General features: G+C 44.5%; 2 protein-coding genes across 3 annotated transcripts; one reads left to right on the top strand and one right to left on the bottom strand.

Moving 5' to 3' along the window:
• Positions 1-224: 224 nt before the first annotated feature.
• On the bottom strand, positions 225-7689 carry gadd45gip1 (growth arrest and DNA-damage-inducible, gamma interacting protein 1). The gene is made up of 2 exons (XM_020521241.2): positions 7174-7689; positions 225-1501 (listed from the first exon to the last, which is right to left on the bottom strand). Exons 1-2 carry the CDS (start codon positions 7521-7523, stop codon positions 1216-1218), a joined length of 636 nt encoding a protein of 211 aa, XP_020376830.1. The 5' UTR covers positions 7524-7689; the 3' UTR covers positions 225-1215.
• A 108-nt stretch (positions 7690-7797) lies between these two features.
• Positions 7798-22496, top strand: LOC125487245. Of its 2 annotated transcripts, none has more exons than XM_048617898.1 (3): positions 7798-8545; positions 13590-14392; positions 22032-22496. In XM_048617898.1, the coding sequence occupies exons 1-3, from the start codon at positions 8488-8490 to the stop codon at positions 22278-22280; spliced, it is 1110 nt and encodes a 369-aa protein (XP_048473855.1). In that variant the 5' UTR covers positions 7798-8487; the 3' UTR covers positions 22281-22496. The 2 variants fall into 2 exon arrangements, with proteins under 2 accessions (XP_048473855.1, XP_048473856.1); XM_048617899.1 differs by lacking the exon at positions 7798-8545 and adding an exon at positions 13236-13446.
• The last annotated feature ends 428 nt before the right edge of the window (positions 22497-22924 follow it).

Raw genomic sequence — 22924 nt, forward strand, 5'->3', positions numbered from 1 at the left:
ACAGGTATTGTTGTGTTCATGCAGGGCTTTTGCTTAAACCAAGAGAAGTAATTTTGCAGCAACAATGTGGGGTGCAGTAATCATCTGACACAACTGCACCCTAAGCAGCTTGCAGGATCTTAAGCACAAACACAGCTGTACTCCAGTGGGCTGTCAGCCTGAGGCCATCGTTGACTCTGGTTTGTCCAGTCTTTAGGAGCCTGCACAAAACACTTTAAACAAAATGATTTCATTTTATTTAATGTGACAAGTAGTATGAGTGCAAATTCACAAGTGATTTACTTAAATGCTATGTGTACTAAGTACAAGGACGTTATGCAGAATTATTTCAAAAAAATTAAAATCATTTTAATTTATGTCAATTAACTATCAGAATAAAATGGAAATTTAGTTAAAGCTCTTGTTGTATTCTGTCTTTGAAGACTGTTTTACCATATACATCTGTGGTGGTTTAGCAGCAGACTACAGGTTGCAATCCCACCGTAGCAAGGCATGCAGCCCAGTTATAACCTCTTCCATCGGGCAAAAGGTACAAAAAGCTTAAGCACGCGCATCAACAAGTTCAAGAACAGCTTCTTCCCTGCTGTTATTAGACTGCTGAATGGACCTCTCTAATTTCAAATCTAATGTCGATCTTGCTCTTTGCGCACTTTCGCTGCAGTTGTAACATTGTATTCCTCACTTTGTTCTACTACCCCAATGGTCTTTGCATGGTATGATCTTCCTGTCCTGCACACAAAACAAAACTTTTCATTGTACCCAAGTACATGTGACAATAATAAATCAGATCAAAAATTCCACAAATAGTTTAGAAAATTAAGGGCCAGTACTACACAGTGACCAAGACGATCATAGATTGCCAATAAAAGACCAACCAGCTCCACAAGGGAATGGAGCCTGCTGTCTTCATGGGGTTCAAGCTCGCATGACTCCAATGTTAGACAGTTAATTCTTTAATAGTTTAAGATCACTCGACAGTCACTCCTAAAAATAAAATGAAGATGTAAAGACAGCAGCCTCCAAATGTCACAGAATACCGGCAATAAATGTGACCTTGTTAATGACAGAGGGCAAATAAAAATTTTATAGATGACTTGGGGTCAGTCAGAATGGAATATTTTAAACACATTAAAGTCGCCACGTTTCATTAAGTCTGTTCAATCAGTTTAATGAATTTTAGCAGTCTGTCAAGTCCTAGCAATGTAAATGAGCAGTTTAAGAGGTGCCTGCTGCTACCTCGCTCCCAGAAGTCTCTTCTTTCTTTCGTCTTTTCATCAATTTACGCTTCTTCTTCTCCTCCTTCTCCAACTCCTTCACCATCTCCTGAAACTTGGAGCTCCGTGGGTCGATGCTGTAGCCAAAGCGTTCCCTAGCCTCTGAAAGCAGACGCTCCCGCCTGGCCTTCTCCTCCCTCTGCTGGATCTTCAGCTCGCGTTTCTCTCTCCGCCAGTCTTCAACCATCTTGGGCATCTTGGCCATGTTGGCCGCAATCAGCTTCTGCCTGGAAATAGCAGAGAGGAAGAGAAGACATGTCAATGTGGTTACTTTTCCAAAGATCTCTATGTCTGCTCACCTCCCTGACAAATCAAATTGATACACAACTTGCTGCTGTCCAAAAATCTCCTTGTTTGATGTCAAACTTTTTCTGCTTACTCCCTGTGAAATGCTTAAATTTTTAAATCTTTATTCTTGACTGTCTCTATGGTCTCAACCCAACTCAATCTCACTAACCTGCTCTAATATCTCTGTGCAGCCTCTTCTCTTTCTCTCCACTGTTGAAATCAGTTATGTTTACCTGGAATTTCTCCCCTGAACCGCTTCAATTTACTTTCTCTCTCTCTCTCTCTTTTCCTTTCAGATGCTATAGTACTTATAACTTGCAGTTATTCCCCTGAAGTGACGCAGTGTCAAGTATTCTGAAACAAAAACAGAAATTGTTGGAGAAACTCAGTTAGTCAGGCGGCATTTGTGAACAGAAAAACAGTTAACATTTCGAGGCTAGTGACTGTTCAGCAGAATTGAGCTTCTGTTGAGTTTCTCCAGCATTTCCATTTTTGTTTCAATTTCCAGCATCTGCAGGCCTTTGTTTGATTTTGGTGTCAACTATTGTTTGCTAAGTGTTCCCATGAAGCACCTATGGAATTTTTCGCTATATTAAAGCAGCTATGCAAATGTAACTTTTCTTCCTGTAGTTTTCATACATCTAACTCTTGGGATAGAAGCAGCAGCTCATTGCCTGTGCAGCGTTCATGATGACCTTGCCGGAGCTTTTGTGCAGACAGTCACAAATTTAATGTAAGCATTCTGCAAACCCAATGCACAGGAACTCTCAGATTCCAACCAAAACAAGGCACAATAGTGAAAAACACTTGCTAGAGGAGAGTCCAGCAGAATCCAGCAATGCAGGAGAAGGCTTTTCAGCTCATTGTACTGCCTACTGGTTCTTTGAAAGAAGTGTGCATTTAAACCCACTTCTCTGCTTTTTCTCCATACCCATGCACACGTTTTTCCTTTACAAATACTTATAAGTCATAAGATGCAAGAGCAGAAATAGGCCATTTAGCCCATCAAGTCTGCTGTCATTTTTTTCCCTCTTTGAGATCATGGCTGATCTGATAACCCTTAACTCCACTTTCTTGCCTTTTCCCCAAGACCCTCGATTCCCTCGCTGATTAAACGTCTGCCGATCCCAGCTTTGAAAATGCTTAAAGACCCAGCCTCAACAGTCTTCTGTGATAAAGAATTCCACAGATTCACAACTCTCAGAAAAAAAAATCCACATTTCTGTCTTAAATGGGTAACCCCATACACTGAGCTGATGCCCTCTGGTCTGAGATTCTCCCACAAGGGGAAACCTCTCCACATCCACCCTGTCACACCCCCAAGAATCTTGTGTATTGAAATAAGGTCTCCTTTTGTTCTCCTAAACTCCAACAAGTACAGACCCAATTTACTCAAAGACAAAAATAGAAATTGCTGGAAAAGCTCAGCAGGTCTAGCAGCATCTGTGGAGAGAAATGAGGATTAACATTTAGGGTTGAGTGAGCCTTCCTCAGAACTACCAATCTACTTAACCTCACCTCATAAGAAAATCCTTCCATATCCAGGATTTGTCTTGTCAATTTTCTCTGGATGACCTCAAATGCTGAAATGTTTTCCCTTTGATATTTTCTGTTCACAATATTCTAGCTAGTGCCTTATTTGGTTTTGGCAAGATCTCCCAATTATCTATCCCATCTTCTAAGTTCCAAGGCCAGTTCCAACACTTAAGATTCCAGATTGCAGCAACCTAAACTGCGCAAAAAAGAAATTAAAAACTAACTGTTTTGCCTTCTCTCAGATTCTTTTCCTAGTTATCTCAAATTTGTGACAACAGTGTTTGAAAAGTTAAAGAGGTGGAAGTCTTTGTAGCTTTGATTCTAAAAATAACTTAAAACCAGCACATTAGTGTGGTTAATACATACCCCAAAGCTGCAAACCTTTGAACAGAGGTCAGTAAGGGGAAGATCTGAATCACTGAGGTAGCCATAAACCACACAGCAGTTTCTCGCCTTTGATTTTATTAATTACCATGATCTGCATTTTCACACCTGCTGTTACAACCTGTATTAGCACCTCATTCAAGCAGTTGTCAAGGAATGAGGTCATTATTGCAATTTACATCCTGCACTTAGCACTTCCCACAATTGAGTACACAAAAGGCCACATTCCTGTGCGAGCTTGGTTGCACAGCCTCAGTGCGTTACTCCCTTCTAGCTGGTTGGGGCAACACTGGGCTTATGGTGTATGAGTGAATCACAGAAATCCTACAGTGGACATAGAAGCCATTCAGCCCATTCAGGCTGCACTGATGCTCCTAAGAGCATCCCTCCCAGTGCCCCCCCACCACCCCATCCCTTTAATCCTGCATTTAGCATGGCTAGTCCACCTAACCTGTAGGAAGAAACTGCAGCACCTGGAGGAAACCCTATTCAGAACGTACAAACGCCACACAGTCATGAGACTGGAATCGAAGTTGGATCCCTGGCGCTGTGTGGCAGCAGTGAACGACCGTTCCACTCGAGTGTCTCTTTACTACCTCCCTCTCTGACAATGACCCTCATAACATCATCTTCCTTGATATACAAGTATTCATTTCATACCTCAGCTCTGTCTCCTGCCTCCATGCATAAGCCCATCTGTTTTTGTCTCTATTAAGCCCAAATCATTTAATTATTTATATAATCCTCTTCCTGTTTTTTTGTAACTCCCACTTAGTGCGAAACGAAGGAAACTGGTGCACACAAACGCTGCTGCCTCAGAATCCAAACGCTACATGCATCAGTTTCAGTGCTTTTCCAGTGTACAACACAGCAACCTGCAGGACTGTATCTTAAAATTGAGTGACCTCCTGCTGGTTTTCTGCTTAAACAGAAGACAGTTGATCTTCTGCCTCTGTGGAATGCAAATCAAGAATTGACTGGCATAGCAACACCAGATCGGCTCTCCTGTATATCCGACCCCAAATAATGCTCAGATATTGCTGTCTCTCCTCCCCCTCCTCCTGTTTCATTGTGTCTACTGGATTATACCACAGACACCAACCCAGAAATGACCCAAAAGGCCTTCACACCTTCAACTCAAGGATCCTCCTTCCACCTTTCCCTTTCATCTCTTTCTCATACAACCCCAATCCCAGGTTTCTCGCTCTGATCATAAGAGAGCCTCCTCAACCCTTCAAGTCGGCTCTACTATTCGATAACAGTAGACCTGGTTGTGGCCTCAGCTCCACTTTCCTGCTTGTCCCACCCCATAACCATGTTGGCACAGACTTGATGGGCCTGAATGTCCTGTATGACTCTATAATCCTTGCCTCCCTTGTCGATCAGAAATTTGTCCAACTCAGCCTTAACATACAACCCTACATATTCTGGAGTACTGTGTCCAATTCTGGTCAAAGCTGGAGAGGGTTCAGAAAAGATTTACCAGTACATTGCTGGGAATGTTGGGGTTTGAGTTATAAAGAGAGGCTGGATAGGCTGGGACTTCTTTCACTGGAGCGTAGGAGTTTGAGGGGTAACCTTATAGAAGTTTATATAATCATGAGGAATAGAGATAAGGTGAATGCCAAGGGTGAGGGATTTCAAGACTAGGGGGCATATTTTTAAGGTGACAGGAGAAAGATTTAAAAAAGACATGAGAGGCCATTTTTGTTTTAACACAGAGTGGTTCATGTGTGAAATGAACTTCCAGAGGAAATGGCGGATGCGGGTACAGTTACAACGTTTAGAAGACATATAGATAAGCACACAAAAAGGAAATGGAGGGATATGGGGCAAGTGCAGGCAGATGGGACTAGTTTAGTTTGGGATTAAGGTCAGCATGGACTGGTTGGACCAAAGGGTCTGTATGACTATGACCCAGCCTTCACAGCTCACTGAGGAGGAGAATTTCACACGAGCGATCGGCCGGCAGGAGAAATTCCTTCTCAGCTCTGCCTAAAAATGAGGTAGGCATTATTTCCAAGCCATGGTTCCTATTTCTAGATTACACCACGAGTGGAAACAACCTGTTAGCATTGACTTTGTCAAACCCTCTCAAAAATCACATATGTTTCTGCAAGATTTCTGCCCGCCCCACTTGCATTCCTAAAGGACATGAAAGGGTGGATGTAGATGTTTCCTCTGGTTGGCAAGTTTAAAACCATGGATGTAATTTCAGAATGACGGGCAGGCCATTTAAGATCGAGATGAGGAATTTCTATATCCTTTGTCTAGCTCTTCCGTCACTCTTGCTCTCTTCCTCTTTAGATTCCCTCATTTCCAGAGAACACCTCTGACTATCTCCCATGATCTGTTCCATCAAATCCCCCTCAATCCCATTCCATTGCCAGTCATGGCTCAGAGGGCAGCATTGTTGCCCAAAACACAAATCCCATTCAAGAGGCCTGACCTGACACACTGCAGTACTGAAGGAATGCCACGCTGTCAAATGGTTCCTTCTTCGGAAGAGAAGCTAAACCAATACTCAGGGGAATCAAAAGATCCGCTGAGAGGAGCCAACACCTGGAGCATTATGTACAGTTTTGGTCTCCTTATCCAAGGAGGGATATACAGTACTTGCCATAAATGGATTTCAATGGGGCTTCACCAGATTAATCTCTGGGATGGTAGGATTGTTTTATGAGGAAAGAGGGTCTGTAATCTCTAGAATTTCAAAGAATGAGAACTGACCTCATCGAACCTTATAGGCAGTGAGTTCCAGATTCCCACCACCGTCAGTGAATATTTTGCCTTTAAAACACCTGTGCCATGCCTTACCTTAAATCTATGCTCCTTGTCATTGATCCCTTCGCCAAGGGGTAACATTACTTTCTGTCTATCCTATGGCCCTCATAACTTTATACATCTCAAACATGTTAAACTTGAAAGGGTTCAGAAAAGATTTACAAGGATGTTGCCAGCGTTGGAGGGTTTGAGCTGTAGGGAGAGGCTGAATAGGCTGGGGCCATTTTCCCTGGAGTGTCAGAGGCTGAAGGGTGATCTTACAGAGGTTTATAAAATCATGAGGGGCATGGATAAGGTGAATAGCCACGGCCTTTTCCCCAGGGTAGTGCAGTCCAAAAACCAAAGGGCAAAGGTTTAAGGCAAGAGGGGAAAGATATAAAAGGGACAATTTTTTCCACACAGAGGGTGGTGCATATATGGAATGAGCTGGTGGAAGAAGTGGTAGAGGCTTGTGCAATTACATTTACAATGCATGTGGATGGGTACATGGATAGGAAAGGTTTACAGCGACATGGGCCAAATATTGGTAAATGGGGCTAGATTAATTTAGGATATCTGGTTGGCATAGACAAGTTGGACCGAATGTTTCTGCGCATATGACTCTATGTGCCCTTTCAATCTCCTCTGTTCTCAGGAAAACAACCCCAGTCCGTCCAATCTCTCTTCATCACTGAGACTCTCCAGCCCAGGCAACATCCTGGTAAATTTCCTCTGCACCCTCTCTAGTGCAATCACATTGATCCTATGTCAAGAAAGAGAAAATGTAAACTCTGGTGGGGAAAAATGAGGAGTGGCATTCTGTTTAAAGGGCAGAAAGGACACTTCCAAAGTACCGAACAGAAGCCAGTCGACGACGCGCCAGGCGCCACAGAAATGTAACTGCGTCCTCCCACTCCCCGACTCTCACCTCTCCCGCTCCTTCTTCTCCCGCTCCAGTTCCTTGGCGCGGAGGTTGCTCAACATCTGCTGCAGGCTGGGCTCCCACTCGGCCTGGTGCTGGGCCAGCAGCGCGGCCTCAGGCCACAGGGAGGCGGCCGACACGCCGGACACGCTGCCCCAGCGGCCGTAACGTTTCCGCTGGGCCCGCACCCCCCGCTGCCACTCGGGGCTCCCGGCATGCGGCAAGTAGAAGCCACTGAGGTCCAGACCCAAGCGTCGAGCGTTGTAAGATGCCCGGACAGTGAGGAGAGGTTCCGGAGGCCGCAGGCCGGCCATAGCCGCACGAAGCGAGAGGCCGCGCAGGATGGGCGCCGCCATCTTGGGCCTTGCTCTTTGCCCGTAGCAGGCGCCTACCCAAATGCCTGTTGAAAATTTTTTTAAAAGAACTTAATTCAAAAAAGTTTTCAAGCACATTCTTCTTGCTGTCCCACAAGGCCATATTCAACTGTGTTGAAATTCAGTGTATTCGCTGCACACATTTTCGTCTTCTCTATATTGGAGACTGGATAATTACTTTGCAGAACACCTATGAACTTCCAGTAGTCTGTCCCTTCATCGCTCCACCGTGTTTCATGGCCAAAATTTGTGTCCTGGGCCCTGTTGCAGTGCTTAAGCTGGAAGAATATTATCTTATTTTCTGCGCGGGAACCCTGCAGCCTTCAGCACTCAATATTTAGTTCAAAAATTTAAGGGTCTGAAGAATTCGTTCAAAGTCGTTGACCCAACCCCACACCGCAAGCTCTGTCATTGACATAGGCTGCATTCAGCACACCAACCAAATTTCATTATCAGCCTTTCTTTCTCTCCTCTATCATCCATCCATTTGTCTGGCTAACTGTTGTTCTCACTCTTTGAGCTCCAACTCCATCCAACTGCTCACCCTTCTCACCCCCACCCCATCTTCAGAGTATATATGCCACCTTTTCCTTGCTACAATCAGTTCTGAAGGAGAGTCATTGAATTCAAAATGTTAACTCTACTTTCTCACCACAGATGCTGCCATACCTGCTGAGTTCCTTGAGAAATTTGTGTTTGTGTTGCAGCACTGGTCACCACGTGAGAGAGGGCACGGAGTAACAAGAAAAAAAACTACAGATGCTGGAAATCTGAAATGAAAATAGAAAGTGGTGCAGTAACTCAGCAGGTCTGGTAACATTTATAAAGAGAGGGAAAAAAAACCTTTCCCTTACTTCGCTAACTCACATTTATAATTGCAGGCACAGATGCAGCCGGGTGCAAACAAGATTCACCAGGATGCTGCTTGGGCTGAAGTGATTCAGCTATGAAGGACAGCTGGATGGACTGGGAGAAAGACAGAAAACATAAGAGAAATTCTGCAGGTCTGTGGTGAGAGTAACAGAGTTAATGTTTTGAGTCTTGTGACCCTTCTAGACAGGCTGGGGTTGTTTTCCTTAGAGTAAAGAAGCCTGAGAAGGGACTTGATTGAGGTGTACAAAGTTGTAGCAGACATAGTTAGGGTAAATAGGAAGAAATGGTTTCCCTTTAGTAGAAGAGTCAATATCCAGGGGCACAGTCTTAAAGTAAGAAGCAGAAGATTTAGAGGGGATTTGAGGAAAACCTTTTTCACCCAGAGGTTGGTGGGTCCTTGGAACTCACTGCCTGAAAGGATGGTGGAGGCCTGAGCCCTCGAGGCATTTAGGAATTGTTTAGATGAGCATTGAAATATCATAGCATCAAAGTTACAAGCCAATTTCTGGAACATTAGATTAGAATAGATAGATGTTTGATGAAAAGCACGGACATGATAGGCCAAAAGGCCTCCTTCCGTGCTGTAAAAACTCTATGACTCTGAGAGAGAGGACAAAAAAAAACTGTGTTTCAAGGAATGTGTCAATAGAACATGTCTTCTCAACCCTTTTGCAATACAAGTATCTAACTTTGGTCATTTGGTATTGCACAGAACTTGAGTATTACAACAAAAAGTAGGAGATATGTTGTCAAAATGTTTTGCCATGCACTCACCAGGACAATTTGCAAGAAATACTAATTCAAGGGGAAAGTGATTTTCCCTTTAGAATTGCAGAAAGTTACAGTGAAGAACGCTACTCAGCTCATTGCATCTGTACTGTTTCTCCAAATAGGTATCATGACTTAATGCCATTCGCCTGCCTTTTCCCCCGTGCTTGTGCATCGTTTCCATTCAAATAATCATCCAGTGCCCTCTTGAATTCTTCAGTTTGCTCTGCCTCACCACACCTACAGGCAGTTCATTCTAGGCAAAAAAACACTTGTTGTATGAAAAAAGTTTTTTAACATTGCATTTGCTGGCTTTCCAAAACACTTTAAATCTGTGCCTTCTTGTTCTCAATCCTTCACATTGTTATTCTTGCAAATTGTCCTGTTGAGTGCAAGATCGAAGTGCAAGATTTATCTTTATCAAAATGTGTTTTCAGCGATATCTAGTTTTCTTACTATCAATGTGGTCTCAGAACTTGCATTTAAAACACTGTCTTCAATCTCAGGACATCCAAAGTGCATGTGGTAGGAAACACTGAGGCCAATTTGCATTGTACAAATTGCAATGTGATAATGACCTAATCATCATCTTTCAAGGGATTTTGGTTGATACGCATCAGGCCACATTGAGTTAACACCTCTGCTCTTCTTTGAAATGGTGGCTGTGGTATTTTTCACATCCACCTGAGAGGGCAAATGAAGTTTTGATTTAACATCACATCCAAAACACAGCACCACCACCACCAACAGTTTTCCTCCAGTACTGCTTCAGGCTGTCATCCTAGATTGTTGTGCATGAGATTCTGAAGTGGGGCTTCAACTCACAAACTCATTTTTTGCATTTGGTAAAATTGTGATTGTGCGAGACATTGTCCATATTATCTACTGCTTGCCATATCCTTGAATTATTGAAGATGCTGTCATTGTATGAAACACAGCAGCTAGTTAGCACACAGCAGGCTGCCAGATAAAACAAAAAGGATCAATTAACCCTGCATTTTAGCTATTGTGTGAGGGGAAAATATTGGCAAGACACTCCCTTGTTGCATTGTAGAATGGTGCATTGTAAATCTTTTACATTCATCCAGGGAGGAGTTCTAGTTAACATCTCATCTGAAAAGCAGCACCTACCCCAGCATTACTGTGCAGAGACCCCATCTCTGGAAGGGGTCTTAAAATGTGACTTTGAAGCAAGAGTGCTGCATCAGATATTCCTAAGGTGCAGAATTCAAAGACTCTAATATGCAGAATCTCCTTGCTTTCAACATGAAGATTGATAAAGGAATGTTTACATCAAATGGAAGCTTTACAATAAAACAATTTTTAAGGGGCCCTACAGGACATCACACATTTCATTGTGGTCAGTCATAAACCACTTGTCAAGAAATGATGTTTTCTGGAGAACTCATTACCAGAGTTAGCGCATACCCCTAAATCTCATCTTGTATGGTTTGGCTTATTGATCTGACAACCACCCCTAAATCTCATCTCAAATGTGTTGTCTTATTGATCTGACAACCTCTTTTTCTGCTTGGTGGGAACTCCTTTCAGTTTCAACAACCCTTTCTCTAACACAGAAACTCAAACTTCTGTCTTTTCACTTGGGATTTAACATCTGAAAGCAAAAAGGTGTTTCCAGATTGGCAGGAATCCTCATTGTGGGACCACCTTGGTGGAAAACAGGATATCATCCTCAATTCTGGTGGTTCCTGCTAAGCAAACTCCACACAGTAAATATTAGATTGAAGCACAGAATCCTAGAATATATAAAATCAGGATGTGAGATATAAGGTTAAATTATTGTTGCAGGAATAAAAACAGAAACTGCTGGAGAAACTCAATGGATGTTGAGTCCCTCTGATGACAGGAAGCACAGGAAATGTTTTGAGTCCAATATGACTCAGAATATGAACAGTCTTATTGGACTCAAAATGCTGTTTCTCTCTCCACAAATGCTGCCAGACTTGCTGAGTTTCTCCTACACTTTTTTCCCCGGAACCTCAGTATTTCGTTTATATTTTAAGGTTACCGAAGTTTGACAAGATAAGCTGGTTTCTGCTGGGAAATTTAGTCTGACCTTTCCAATGTATTCCCCCAATTGCTATGAATTCCCAATATTGCTCGTGTGTATTACTGTACATATAGAAGGTATGAGTTAATGTAACGGGTCATTATCTGCTTTCATTCTCACAGCATACAGACATGCTGTCCATAGTGCACGCACATAATCTCTAGTGCACATAAACACACTACTTCTAGTGCACATAGACACACCACCCCAAATGCACAAACATCACCCCTAGCACAAACACACCACCCCTACTACACACATCTCACAAGTGCACGTAGACACACTGCCCCAACTAGTGCCCACAAACAAAACCACCTAGTTCACCTACACCATCCCTAGTGCAGTCACACGTGCTCTAGTGTACACTACTGCCCCACCTCTAGTGCACACAGACACAGCTGGTTTGTGATGCAGAGCGATGCCAACAGCATGCATTCAATTCCCACACCAGGTGAGGTTAACTTCTCAACCTCTCCCCTCGCCTGAGGCTTGGTGACCCTCAGGTCAAAACACCAGCAGTCGTCTCTCTCTAATGGGAGAGCAGCCCTATGATCCTCTGAACTATGGCGACTTTATTTTTATTACAGACATGCCAAGCCTCATGCACACAGACCACCACAAGTGCACACATATCATCTTGAGTGCACATACCACCTTTAGTTCACACACACCATTTATAGTTTGCACAGACAGACTCACAAAGTCTAATCACTATCAGGATTGCATATAGTCATTTCCATGGATCCTTTCCCTTGTTTAAATTTCCCCATATTACACCCATCCCCATTGAGTGTGTTGGAGAGGCTGCAGAAAACTGTACCATCAGTGACAGGGGCACATTCTATGCCCACTGGCACAGACACACCATTTGACAAAAGGATTCCTTGCCTGAGTTCCTAACTCTGTGGTTTCTCGTCTCTTGTTTTGAAGGCCAGGGGCAAATGGCAGTCATCAAGAGGAAATGGCAGAATATCATAACTTCCAAAGAGACTTTGGAAATATAACAATTTGCATGGAGCAGAGGAGGTGTTGGCAATAATAACTCAGCAACTGGCTACTGTTCTGGGACAGAGTATGAATCCCATCATTGCAACATATTAATTCAAACATTAAAAATGAAATCTGTAAATAATGACAATCATCAAAGCACTTTCCAGTGTTGTAAAAACTCACCTGGTTCACTAATGTCCTTTGGGGAAGAAAATCTGCCATCCTTACATGACTCCAGGACCACAGCAATGCAGTTGACTCTTGACTGCCCTCTGGGCAAATTATGGATAGGCAATAAATGCTGGCCTGGCCAGCAATGCCCACATCTTGTGCACAAATTTAAGATATATTTATCACACATTTGATGTAATAAAACATCCTTGAGACATTATCAATGGAAATTAATCACTGAAGGAGCTATTAGGAAAGGGGACTGAAAACCTGGTTAAAGTGATAGGTTTTAAGAAGCCTCTCAAAGTAGGAGAGAGAGGTTCAGGGAGGAAATTCTAGAGCTGAAGAAGGCCCATGCATGGCTGTCTGCAGTAGAATGTTTAACATTGAAGATGGTTACAAAGCTTAAATTGGAGGTTTGTGGGAGCTGGAGAAGGTGGAGTATGGCCATGGCGGAATTTGGAACCAAGTCCCATCCAAATGAGTCATCAAGGACACAGAGGAATGATGAATGAAAATGCAAGCAAATGGGACTAGTTTAGTTTGGGAAACTTGGTTGGCATTGACGAGTTGGACCAAAGGTTCTGTTTCTGTGCTGTATGGCTCTATGATTTGGCATGCTTGCGGGGCAGCTGAGTTTTGGATAATATCAAGTGTATGTAAAGTGCAAGGTGCGAGATCCAAAGGAAAATGAAAGGAGGATCTTGATGCTTGCCAACAATTTGTGGGTGCTTGTAGCTAAAAATCTGTGCCAGAATATGAGCCAAAGATAAGTTTTATATTTAGTTGTTAGTAATATCTGCAAATAGATTTTGCTTTGTGCTATTGCTAATACACAAATCCGCTTGCTTTGCCTATCATACGTGTCTTCAGTACTACTTCAAACAACAGGTGTTAGCACCGAATTCTTAAAGATTGTTCCTCCCCCTTCCCCTCAGTGATTTATTGATTCAATAAAAGTAAGGGTGTGAGAATATAGCTTCCTGTTGTAAGCTCTCCAGCGGGGAAAACCATCAACTTATAAAGAGACAGGTAAGAAGGAAAGATGATCCAAAATTGACTGCAAGGCCTCGTTATTACGGCCTTGAACTGAATTTTTATTTATTGAAAAACGCAGGAGTCCTGTGAAATGTTAACTTTTCAGACTGAGCTGATCTTGAGTCTCTTCCTCACAGCTACAGGCCTCAGGTTTCTTCCAGCACAAGGTGATAGTGAAGAAGCGATGTCTTCAGGTGATTCTCTCTTGGGGATCAGCGAGCTGGAGCTTGGGGAAATCCCCAAGCGGTTTCGTGCGGGATTCTCCTCGAGCCAGAGACCACGTCTCTCAGTCCCGCGTCTGTGGTCGACATTTGTGGGGCTGCAGAGCAAGCGAGCGGGCTCAGGTGCCGATCACCTCCCCTCGCGGAGGCTGGGATTCCCAATAAAGCGGCGCCCGGCCGGTGGCTCCTGGAGGAATCGCGGGCTGGAGGCCGCGCAGGAGGGGTCGGGGTGGCGAGTCCCATTTCCGGCTTTGCCGGCGTGGGGGGAGCGAGTGCCATCACCGGCTCTGACGGGGTCCGATCGCAAGAGAGCGGGCAGCTTTCAAATCCGCAAGATGAGAGGCTACGGCGTGTGGGGCATGGTACCGGCGGATACCCGTTTTCGGGCGGGACAGCAGAAACGGCGCCCTCCATCGAAGAAGAACACCCCCCGCCTTCGGCCGAGTGTGGACGACGCCTCAAAAAGGCGGGAAGAGGCACTGGCACGCGACTGGCTTGGCAGCTCGAACCCAACGGATAAACCGTCAACAGCAGCTGCGCTCTCTCGGAACAATAATAACAACAACAACAACGATGATGGGGAAAGCAGGCAGAGAAGTGCCGAGGAGGCTTGGAGGAGATTGATTGATAAAGGGAGGGGAGTCACTGAGGAGATTGTCCTTCCGCTGTCCGAGCGAGAAGCCACCGGATCAAGCTGCAGAGCTGTACCTTTTACCCAGGTGAGTGAACGAGAAACTGGACCCAATGCCCAATCGACGTGCAGGCAGACGGGATTAGTTTAGAATGGCAGCATGGTCGGCCCAGACATAGTGGGCCGAATGGCCTGTTCCTTTGCTGTACTGTTCTTTGTGCTCTCGTGTGTTCTCTCTCTCTTAAATTGTAATATATGACAGAACCGAAAACAATGCTGAAGAAACTCAGCAAGTTCTGGCAGCATCTGTGGAGATACAGAGAAAACAGATTTAACGTCTCAATTCTTCAGAACTTACTGAACTCAAAACTTTAGCGAGATCTGGCAGCATTTGTGCAGAGAGAGAGACGTTTAGAATCCATTGACCTTTCTTCAGAACTTACTGGACTCCAGGATATTACCTTTTGTTTTCTTCCTTCACAGGACCTTGCTGAGTTTCTCCAGCACTGTCTTTTTTTGTTTCAGGTTTCCAGCCTCCACAGTACTTTGCTTTAGTTTAGTGCTCCTGTTGGCGTATGTATAGAGTGGAGAGAAGTGAAACATTGAATACATTCACTGACCTAGCCTCGACCGCACTCTGGTGAAGAGAATTCCACAGTTTAATGATCATCTGGGAGAAGAAATTCTTCTTCATCTCTGCCTTAAATGGGCGACCCTTTAACTTGAAACTGTGGTCCCTAGTTCTAGGCTCCCCCATGATTAACTGCTTAATAGCCGGACTTAAATGTTAACCGTTGATAAAACACTTTAAAATCTATAATCCTTTGGGGCAGTCTTTATAGACTTGCCGTACTGGAAGTGCAGAGTGGGTTCACCAGATAGATTTCTGGGCTGTCCATTGAGGAGACTGGGCCTGTATTCTCCAGAAGAGATGTGATCTCACAAACTTAGAAAATTCTTGACTTGTCTAGAGAAGGAAAATAGTTCTCCTGGTTGCAAGGTCTAGAACCATGGGACATAGTCTCAGAATAAGGGGGAGGCCTTTTAAGACTAAGATAAGGATGAATTTCTTCACTCAAGGTTGTGAATCTTTGCATATCTCTACCTCTTTGGATGATCAGTCATTGAAAATATTCAAGACAGAGATTGAGAGATTTCTAGATATTAATGACATCAGGGAATATGGGGATGGCACAGGGAAATGCCATTGAAGTAGATGATCAGCTGTGATCCAGAATCGTGGAGCAGGTACAAGGGGCTGAATGGCCTACTCCTGTTCTTATGTTACCATGGAGACAAGGGAGAGAAGTACCGGGGAGATGCAAAAGGCCAGAGGACTGCAGAGATTTCAGAGGATTGTTGCGCTGCAGGAGGTTTCATCTACAGGAAGGGGAAATAAAGCAGCCAAGGAAATGCGAGTGGAGAAGATTTTAATTACTTTTACAAACAATGAATTGCCCTAAATAGATTTTGCCTTCTGCTGTGACCCTGCACACAAATTAGTCTGTTGCGCTCATTATGATGTCTTCCGCTAGTCCTGACCTCAATCAGTGAGCATCGGCGCTGAATTCTTAACAATGTCTCAAAAGTGCATTTTGGTTGTGTTGCTAATGCGTACATTTCACCCAATGCATCATGCCAGAAACACACAAGGTACTTTTTCAGACCCTCTCTCACACTCCAAACAAAGAGAATTACTGGGCAATGTAGTAACAATGGTTGGAGTCCAGAAGGAGGCCATTTAGCCCATCGTGTCCATGCTGGCTCTCTTCATTCAATGCACTTTCATTTTTGTTATCAGAGGGATTGTTCCTGTCCTCTGACATTGGCTGTTCACAGTTCATGTCAGCACTTGCAGCTAATCTTAAAATCTAAACTGAGAACACAAGGCCCTTCTCTCCATCCCTCAAACCCTCTGCTAATAAGCTTTTGGTAACCATTTGGATGACGAGTAATGATTTAGACTAGGGCCTCTCAAACCATGTGTCCCGATCCCCATTTGGGACTCGAGGCAGGCATCTTGGGGTTGCGATGCTTTTGAGATCTCAATGGTTCCCATGTATCTCCAACTGAAGGTCCCCTTAAATGCTCATGGTTTTTTTTTGGTGGGCACTGTTATGTTTTAAGAAGGATCAGGAGGTGCAAGTGTTTTAACAGCAGTAGGAGCTTTGGTCACAATGAGGTCTTCGGCATTCTGAATGGCAAACAGTCTGACTTTTTTTTCATTTGAAATGGGCAGTGACGTTATCTGATTCTTAACGTGAAAGTCCACCATACTTAAGATTGGTGTGTCCTAGAATGAGACCCGACTCCTTCTCCAATGAAACCAGCTAAGAGAGAGGGTTTTTAAAATCCTAAATACTTTGACTCCCCAACCAGAGCTCTCAGAACCACTCGAGTCTCATGGCTCCTTGTTTGTTCTCACTTGAGGGGCCATTGCAACTGGCAAAGTCTCAAGAAGGGTCACGGTGGGAAAGACGTTTCAGAATCACTGCTCTACTTTAGACGCAGTCCAATCTGCCGAGCTGTATAAAAGTCTAGCCAGAGCATATTTGATGTACTTTGTGCAGTTCTGGAAGGATGTGGAGGCTTAGGAGAAGGTGTAGAAGAGATTTACCAGAATGTCCCTTCGATTGGAGTGTGTCAGCTATAAGGAGAGGTTGGACAAGTTTGAATAGTTTTCACTAGCGCATTGGAGGTTGAGGGGTGATAAAATTGAGGCATGGATACTGTAGACAGTTGGAATCTTTTTCCCCAGGTAGAAACATCAAATACTGCAGCCTGGGCTAGGATGGGTGTAGGAGTAGGGGTATACATTAAATGAGATGTATGAGGGAACCTCTTTACACAGAGGGTGATAGGTGCCTGGAACATGCTGGGGAGGTGGTAGAAGCAGAGATAATAGCAACGTTTAAGAGGCATTTAGAGAGACACATGAACAGGCAGGGTATAGAGGGATATGGACCATGTGCAGGAGATGGGATTAATTGAGGACAGCATTGTGGTCAGCACAAATGTGGTGGGCCAAAGGGCCTACTTCTGTACTGTATTGTTCTATATTCTAGGTTCTTGGTGGGTACATTCTCCGTGATGCGAACATGGGAGTGAACATTGTCTCTCAAGCAATGGCTTCTCTTCCTGCTTTGTGCTGTTACCCCATCATTCCTCTTCCCCCTTCCTGCATACTGCTACTCCAAATTACAGGAGTGTTATGGCCAGAAGGAGGCCACTGAGTCCATTGTGCCTGCACTGGTTCTATTACCAAGTGCCAATCTCCTACCTTTTCTCCATATCCCTTGCATGTTATTTTTAACCAAATAATTGTCCAGTGCCCTCATCATTGCCTCAGTTGAACCATCTTCTACCAATTCCAGGAAGTGGACTTCAGATTCTGATTACTTGCTGAGTGAAAAATGTCTTTCTCATCATCCTTGCTTCTTTTACAAATCACTTTAAATCTATGTTGTCTGATTCCAGTTCAAGCCCCCCCCCCCGCTCCAGAGGTGTGTTTTATTGACATCTCTGAATAGTAAAAATATTTATACCATGAGTGTTAGTGTGGCCAAATTCAGTTAAAACCCTAAATAAATAGCAGAGGCTTGGAATTAGCTACATTCCCTCCTCCAGTGATTACAGCTGTTGACAATGGAAAATATTGGGTTAATAAACACGTTTATTGTGTGCCTGCTGTGAATTATTGAGAGGGGTATTTGTGTTGAGATAGAAATGGATGGAAAGCAGGGGAAGGTGAAGAGAAAGAGTAGAGAAGATACAGCAAGACAGTGTGGAAAGGTATAGAGAGAGAGACAAAGAGGAGTAAGGAAGCCAGAGAAAGGACAAGTCAGGGAAGGAAGAGAAAGAGATTCAGAGAGAAGGAACTTGACCTCAAGGCTTGATGATTCCCTTCTGTCACCCATTAATTTTTAAAACTTTCTCAAGCCTCAGCTGAAGCCTGCTTGCAAGGCTGGTAAGTGATAGGCTGGCAGGTGGAAGAGTGGAAGGAGGCAGGTTGGTAAGATTCAGGCTGGTAGTCAAGTGTCTACACCCCGTACAGTTCTGGGGTTGAGTGGTCCTCTTCGTCGACTGTGTTTGAAGGCAGACCTCAGTGTGCTGTTGGCCTGGCCACCAGAGGGAGCTGCTGTGGCATGGTATTTGCAGTGTGTGGGTGAGAAGTCTGGCTTTAGCTTTCCTGCTTTAAGTGCTTCCTCTTGGCTGTCATGCACAGAAGCCTTGTCCAGGCCATCCTTATGGCTGCAGCTTCTGGAAGATTTGGGGAAGCGTGAAATCAATTGCCTGCTGCACTTGTTGACACCATTTAAAGGTCTAGAGCAAACCTAGTTTACTGCAATCGCAATACTACCATGGACTGGACATATTTCACACACATTAGATCCCAGTAAGCCTCTGATAAGGGAGCTTTTGGCACGGGAGAGTTATTCATAAAGCCTCAAGGTGCAAACTGCAGAGCAGATGGGATAAATCAAGCTGTAATGGCTAGGTGCCATCCCAGCTTTGGGCTTCAGAAGCTTGTGGGATCTGTGTGGGAGCAGGAGAAGGTTAAGGGAGGCAAAGAGTCATAGAGTCATATAGCATGGAAACAGACCCTTCGGTCCAACTTGTCTGTGCCAACCAGACATCCCAATCCTACCTAGTCCCATTTGCCAGCATTTGGCCCATAATCTCTCTAACAACATTTTCTATTCATATACCTATCCAGATGCCTTTTAAATATAATAATTGTACCTACCTCCACCACTTCCTCTGTCAGCTCATTCCATACACGCACCACCCTCTGTGTGGAAAAAGTTACCCTTCAGATCCTTTTTCTAAATCTTCCCCCTCTCACCTTAAACCTATGCCCTCCACTGTTGGACTCCTCCACTCTTGGCTATTCACCCTCTCCATGCCCATCATGATTTTATAAACCTCAAAGGTCACCCCTCATCCTCAGATTCTCCAGGGAAAAAAGCACTCCCCACTAGCCCCACCATCCCTGGCACTTTTCCCTGCAACCGCAGGAAGTGCTACACCTGCCCCTACACCTCCCCCCTCACCCCCATCCCAGGCCCCAAGAAAACCTTCCACATAAAACAGATGTTCACCTGTACATCTGCTAATGTGGTATATTGTATCTGCTGTTCCCGATGTGGCCTCCTCTACATCGGGGAAACCAAGCGGAGGCTTGGAGACCGCTTTGTGGAGCACTTACGCTCGGTTCGTGACAAACAATTACACCTCCCAGTAGTGAATCACTTCAGCTCCCCCTCCCGCTCCTCGGACGACATGTCCATCCTGGGCATCCTCCAGTACCACCGCGATACCACCTGAAGGCTGGAGGAACAGCACCTCATATTTCGCTTGGGAACCCTGCAGCCCAATGGTGTCAATGTGGACTTCACAAGCTTCAAAATCTCCCCACCCCTGACCTCATCGCAAGACCAGCCCATCTCGCCCCTGCCTCCTTGACCTGTTGGTCTTTTCTCCCACCTATCCGCTCCTCCCACCTCACTGACCAAACACCACCCCACTTCCTACCTATTAACCTCATCCCCTCCTCCTTGACCAGTCCGTCTTCCCTCTGACCTACCCGCCCCTCCCTCCCTACTGACCAACCCCCATCCCAACTCCCTACCTACACTCACCTGCATTGGCTTCATCCCCGCCTCTTTGACCTGTCCGTCTTCTCTCCACCTATCTGCTCGTCTATCCACCTTCCATCAACGCCTCCCCTTCTCTCTATTTATTTCAGAGTCCCCTTCCCCCTCCCCCATTTCTGAAGAAGGGTCCAGACCCGAAACAACAGTTTTCCTGCTCCTCTGATGCTGCCTGGCCTGCTGTGTTCATCCAGCTCTACACCTTGTTATCTCAGACTCTAGCATTGGCAGTTCCTACTATCTCCCAGCCTATTCTGTGTCATTTTATGACTCAAACCCTGTAATCCCAGCATCATCCTTGTAAAGAGGTCCACTGCTTTGAATCCTGGAGGAGAAATAAACTGATTGGAAGTTAGGAGTAGAATTTCAAGAGGGGTGGAAGAGAGATGTCATAAAGAAAAGAAGGAACAGAAAGGAGAGATAACAGAGAAAGAGAAGGAACAAAGAGAGAGGGAAGGAGCAGAAAGGAAGAGGAGAGGAAACAGAAAGGAAGGGAAAGGACAGAGGAAAAGAAAAGAGAGGAGGCAGAAAGGGAAGGGAGAGAGGAGGAAAGAATAGAAGGAGATAACAGAGAAATTAAGAAGAGTGAATGTGATGGGAAGGAGCAGAGAGTGAGGGAAAAGAATTAATGGGGGGATGGGAGGGGTAGAAGGATCAGAGAGAGATGTAAAAGTACAGATAGTAATGTAAGACCTGACGGAAGAGAGAGGCAGTAATTAATGAGGATGGAGAGAAGGTGAGAATGAAATGCAGATGAAAATGGCTAATGAATTCTAAGAAAGGGAAAGTAGATTGGCAGTTGAAATGTGCTATTTATTTATTATGTCAACAAGCTGAAAAGTGACTTGACCCTTCATGAGGCATTGAATGACACATAAGCCTAGCTGATTTCAACAGGTCGGTGATTGCTCTTTTAGAGAGCCGTGTCCCTCTCGGAAAGAACTAGGAAGCCCAAAGTGAGGTAAAGGGTTCAATGCAGCCTCTAAAAGCTGGCAACATGAAATCTCTGCTTTACAGTTTCACGGTCCTCTGCAATTGCGCCTTTTGTAATCTGCATTATGGTGAATTGAAGCACTATGTTTATTTTGCTAGAACTGGTAACTTTATTCTAATGGCAGAATCTCTGAAGTAGAACTTGCATTTATATAGCACTATTTTTACCTTAAGGATGCCCCAAAGTGCTTCACAGCCAACAAAATACTTTTGAAATGTAGTTCCTGTTGTAATAGAAAACATGGTAGCCAGCTTCTGCACAGTGAGTTCCCACAAGTATCAACATGATAATGACCAGATGGCTTTTTTTTTAAGTGATATTGGTTGAGGAATAGATGATGCTTAGGACATTGGAGAGAACTTTGCTGCAGTTCTTCAAAATAAGCTATTCATGTACCTGAGAAGGCAGACAGGTGTAACAAAACCTCTAGCAGCAGTTGGTGACAGTGACAGATGACTCTGCGCAAGGGCAGTTGTTCTGGGAAATCGAGCAGCAGGTGGTGATGGCGAGGGAGAGCAGCTGGAGAAGATGAATGGATCTTCTCTCTGGGGGGACAAAAATAGGGTGTCTATGGGGAAAGGAGGCCTATGGGAAGAAGGGGCAGAAAACCAATAATGTGAACCATATGCTTCATTCTACATAAAAACTTCCTTGCTTAACATTAATTTCCCTTCATGTTTGTAATGATTTGATGTGAATGGAATAAAGAATCCCTGCTTCATGATCTTTGGGCTGTCTGTGTTCAAATCTTATCCTACACAGGGATGTCACTTCAATATTTCAGCTGAAAGAGGGCACCTCTGACAGTGTAGTACTACATTGGGAGTATTAGTCTAGATCCGAACTCAAATTGTGGAGTGGGATTTGAACCCACAACCTTGTGACTTGGAATGTGGTACCCACTGAGCCATAGCTGACAAGTCAACTTTGGAAGATTGCCTCCCACACTCCAAGCTGAAGACTGTTTTAACTTCCCTTTACAGCAAACTCGGGATTTCCAACCTGCAGCCTAGCCTATGGGCTGTCTGGTATTAACATCAAGCTCATCTTGATTAATTATCTCTTTTCACCTCTTCCAGAGCATTTCACATCTAAACTGCAAGACCTTTAACATCCAAAACCAACTGTGCTTTGGCCATTGCAGTTCATTCTTCATCCCTGGGGCAGAGCAAAGGTTATACCGGTCGTGCTCCAGATGTTTCCCGAGCCAGCTAAAGAAGATTGTGGTCTCGCTGGAGTGTGAAGGGGTCCTGGTGGTGAGCAGAAACATCACCCTAGTAGAAGAATGTAAGTGCGACCTCGAAACAGAGCAACTTCTGAAGAACTGACTGCTTGTCTCCTTACCTAATCCGTTCATGTAGCTGGCTGATGGAGAGGAAATAATGCAAATGGGAATATTTTCAGGAATTCCTTTTTCATCAGTGACTGTTTTTCACAAGCATGTCCAGTCATCCTGCCCCCATTTCTGTCTCTTCAATGTTTGGAGGAGATGGTGTTGGTGGAGGGGGTGCAGGGAGGAGGTGGGATGCAGGGGTGGGTTGTAGGTATGTCTTTCTCTCTCTCTCTAACCTCTCTGTCTTCTGGGTCCATGTGCAGCTCCTATCTGGTTGACTTAACTGCAAGCTGGAGAGGGGTGCATCTGGCAATATAACTGGCTTGGCTGCCTGCAAACCACAGAACCTGCCCCTGAACCCCCTTTTCCTTGCGTTTGGTCACTTTAGGGGAGAGCGGAGTGCAGACCAAGTTGTGATAATAGGACCTCATAATCAGAAGTTGCAAATTAACTGGATACTCCTCTGCTTTGCTATCTCAACTCTAGCGAGGTACAAGGGGCATTTGAAAAGGACGTTAAGACAACTAGGATCATTAGCGATAACCAAAAGCTTGGCTGAAAATTTGGATTCTGATGGAAGTCTTAAATGAATGGAGATGGAGGAATTTGGAAAGAAGTACAGAGTTTCATTCCATTTGA

The sequence above is a fragment of the Rhincodon typus genome, chromosome 38 (genome assembly GCF_021869965.1).
Source record: "Rhincodon typus isolate 14 chromosome 38, sRhiTyp1.1, whole genome shotgun sequence".
NCBI classification, from domain to species: Eukaryota; Metazoa; Chordata; class Chondrichthyes; order Orectolobiformes; family Rhincodontidae; genus Rhincodon; species Rhincodon typus.

Bases quoted from the DNA above. Each gene is read 5' to 3' on its own strand.
- gadd45gip1 (XM_020521241.2), bottom strand. From the start codon at position 7,523: ATGGCGGCGCCCATCCTGCGCGGCCTCTCGCTTCGTGCGGCTATGGCC. The intron at 1,502-7,173 runs GTGAGAGTCGGG...TGCTATTTCCAG, and splicing joins GAGAAGAAGGAGCGGGAGAG to GCAGAAGCTGATTGCGGCCA.
- LOC125487245 (XM_048617898.1), top strand. From the start codon at position 8,488: ATGAAGGACAGCTGGATGGACTGGGAGAAAGACAGAAAACATAAGAGA. The intron at 8,546-13,589 runs GTCTGTGGTGAG...TCTTCCTCACAG, and splicing joins ACATAAGAGAAATTCTGCAG to CTACAGGCCTCAGGTTTCTT. The intron at 14,393-22,031 runs GTGAGTGAACGA...CACCTCTTCCAG, and splicing joins GAGCTGTACCTTTTACCCAG to AGCATTTCACATCTAAACTG.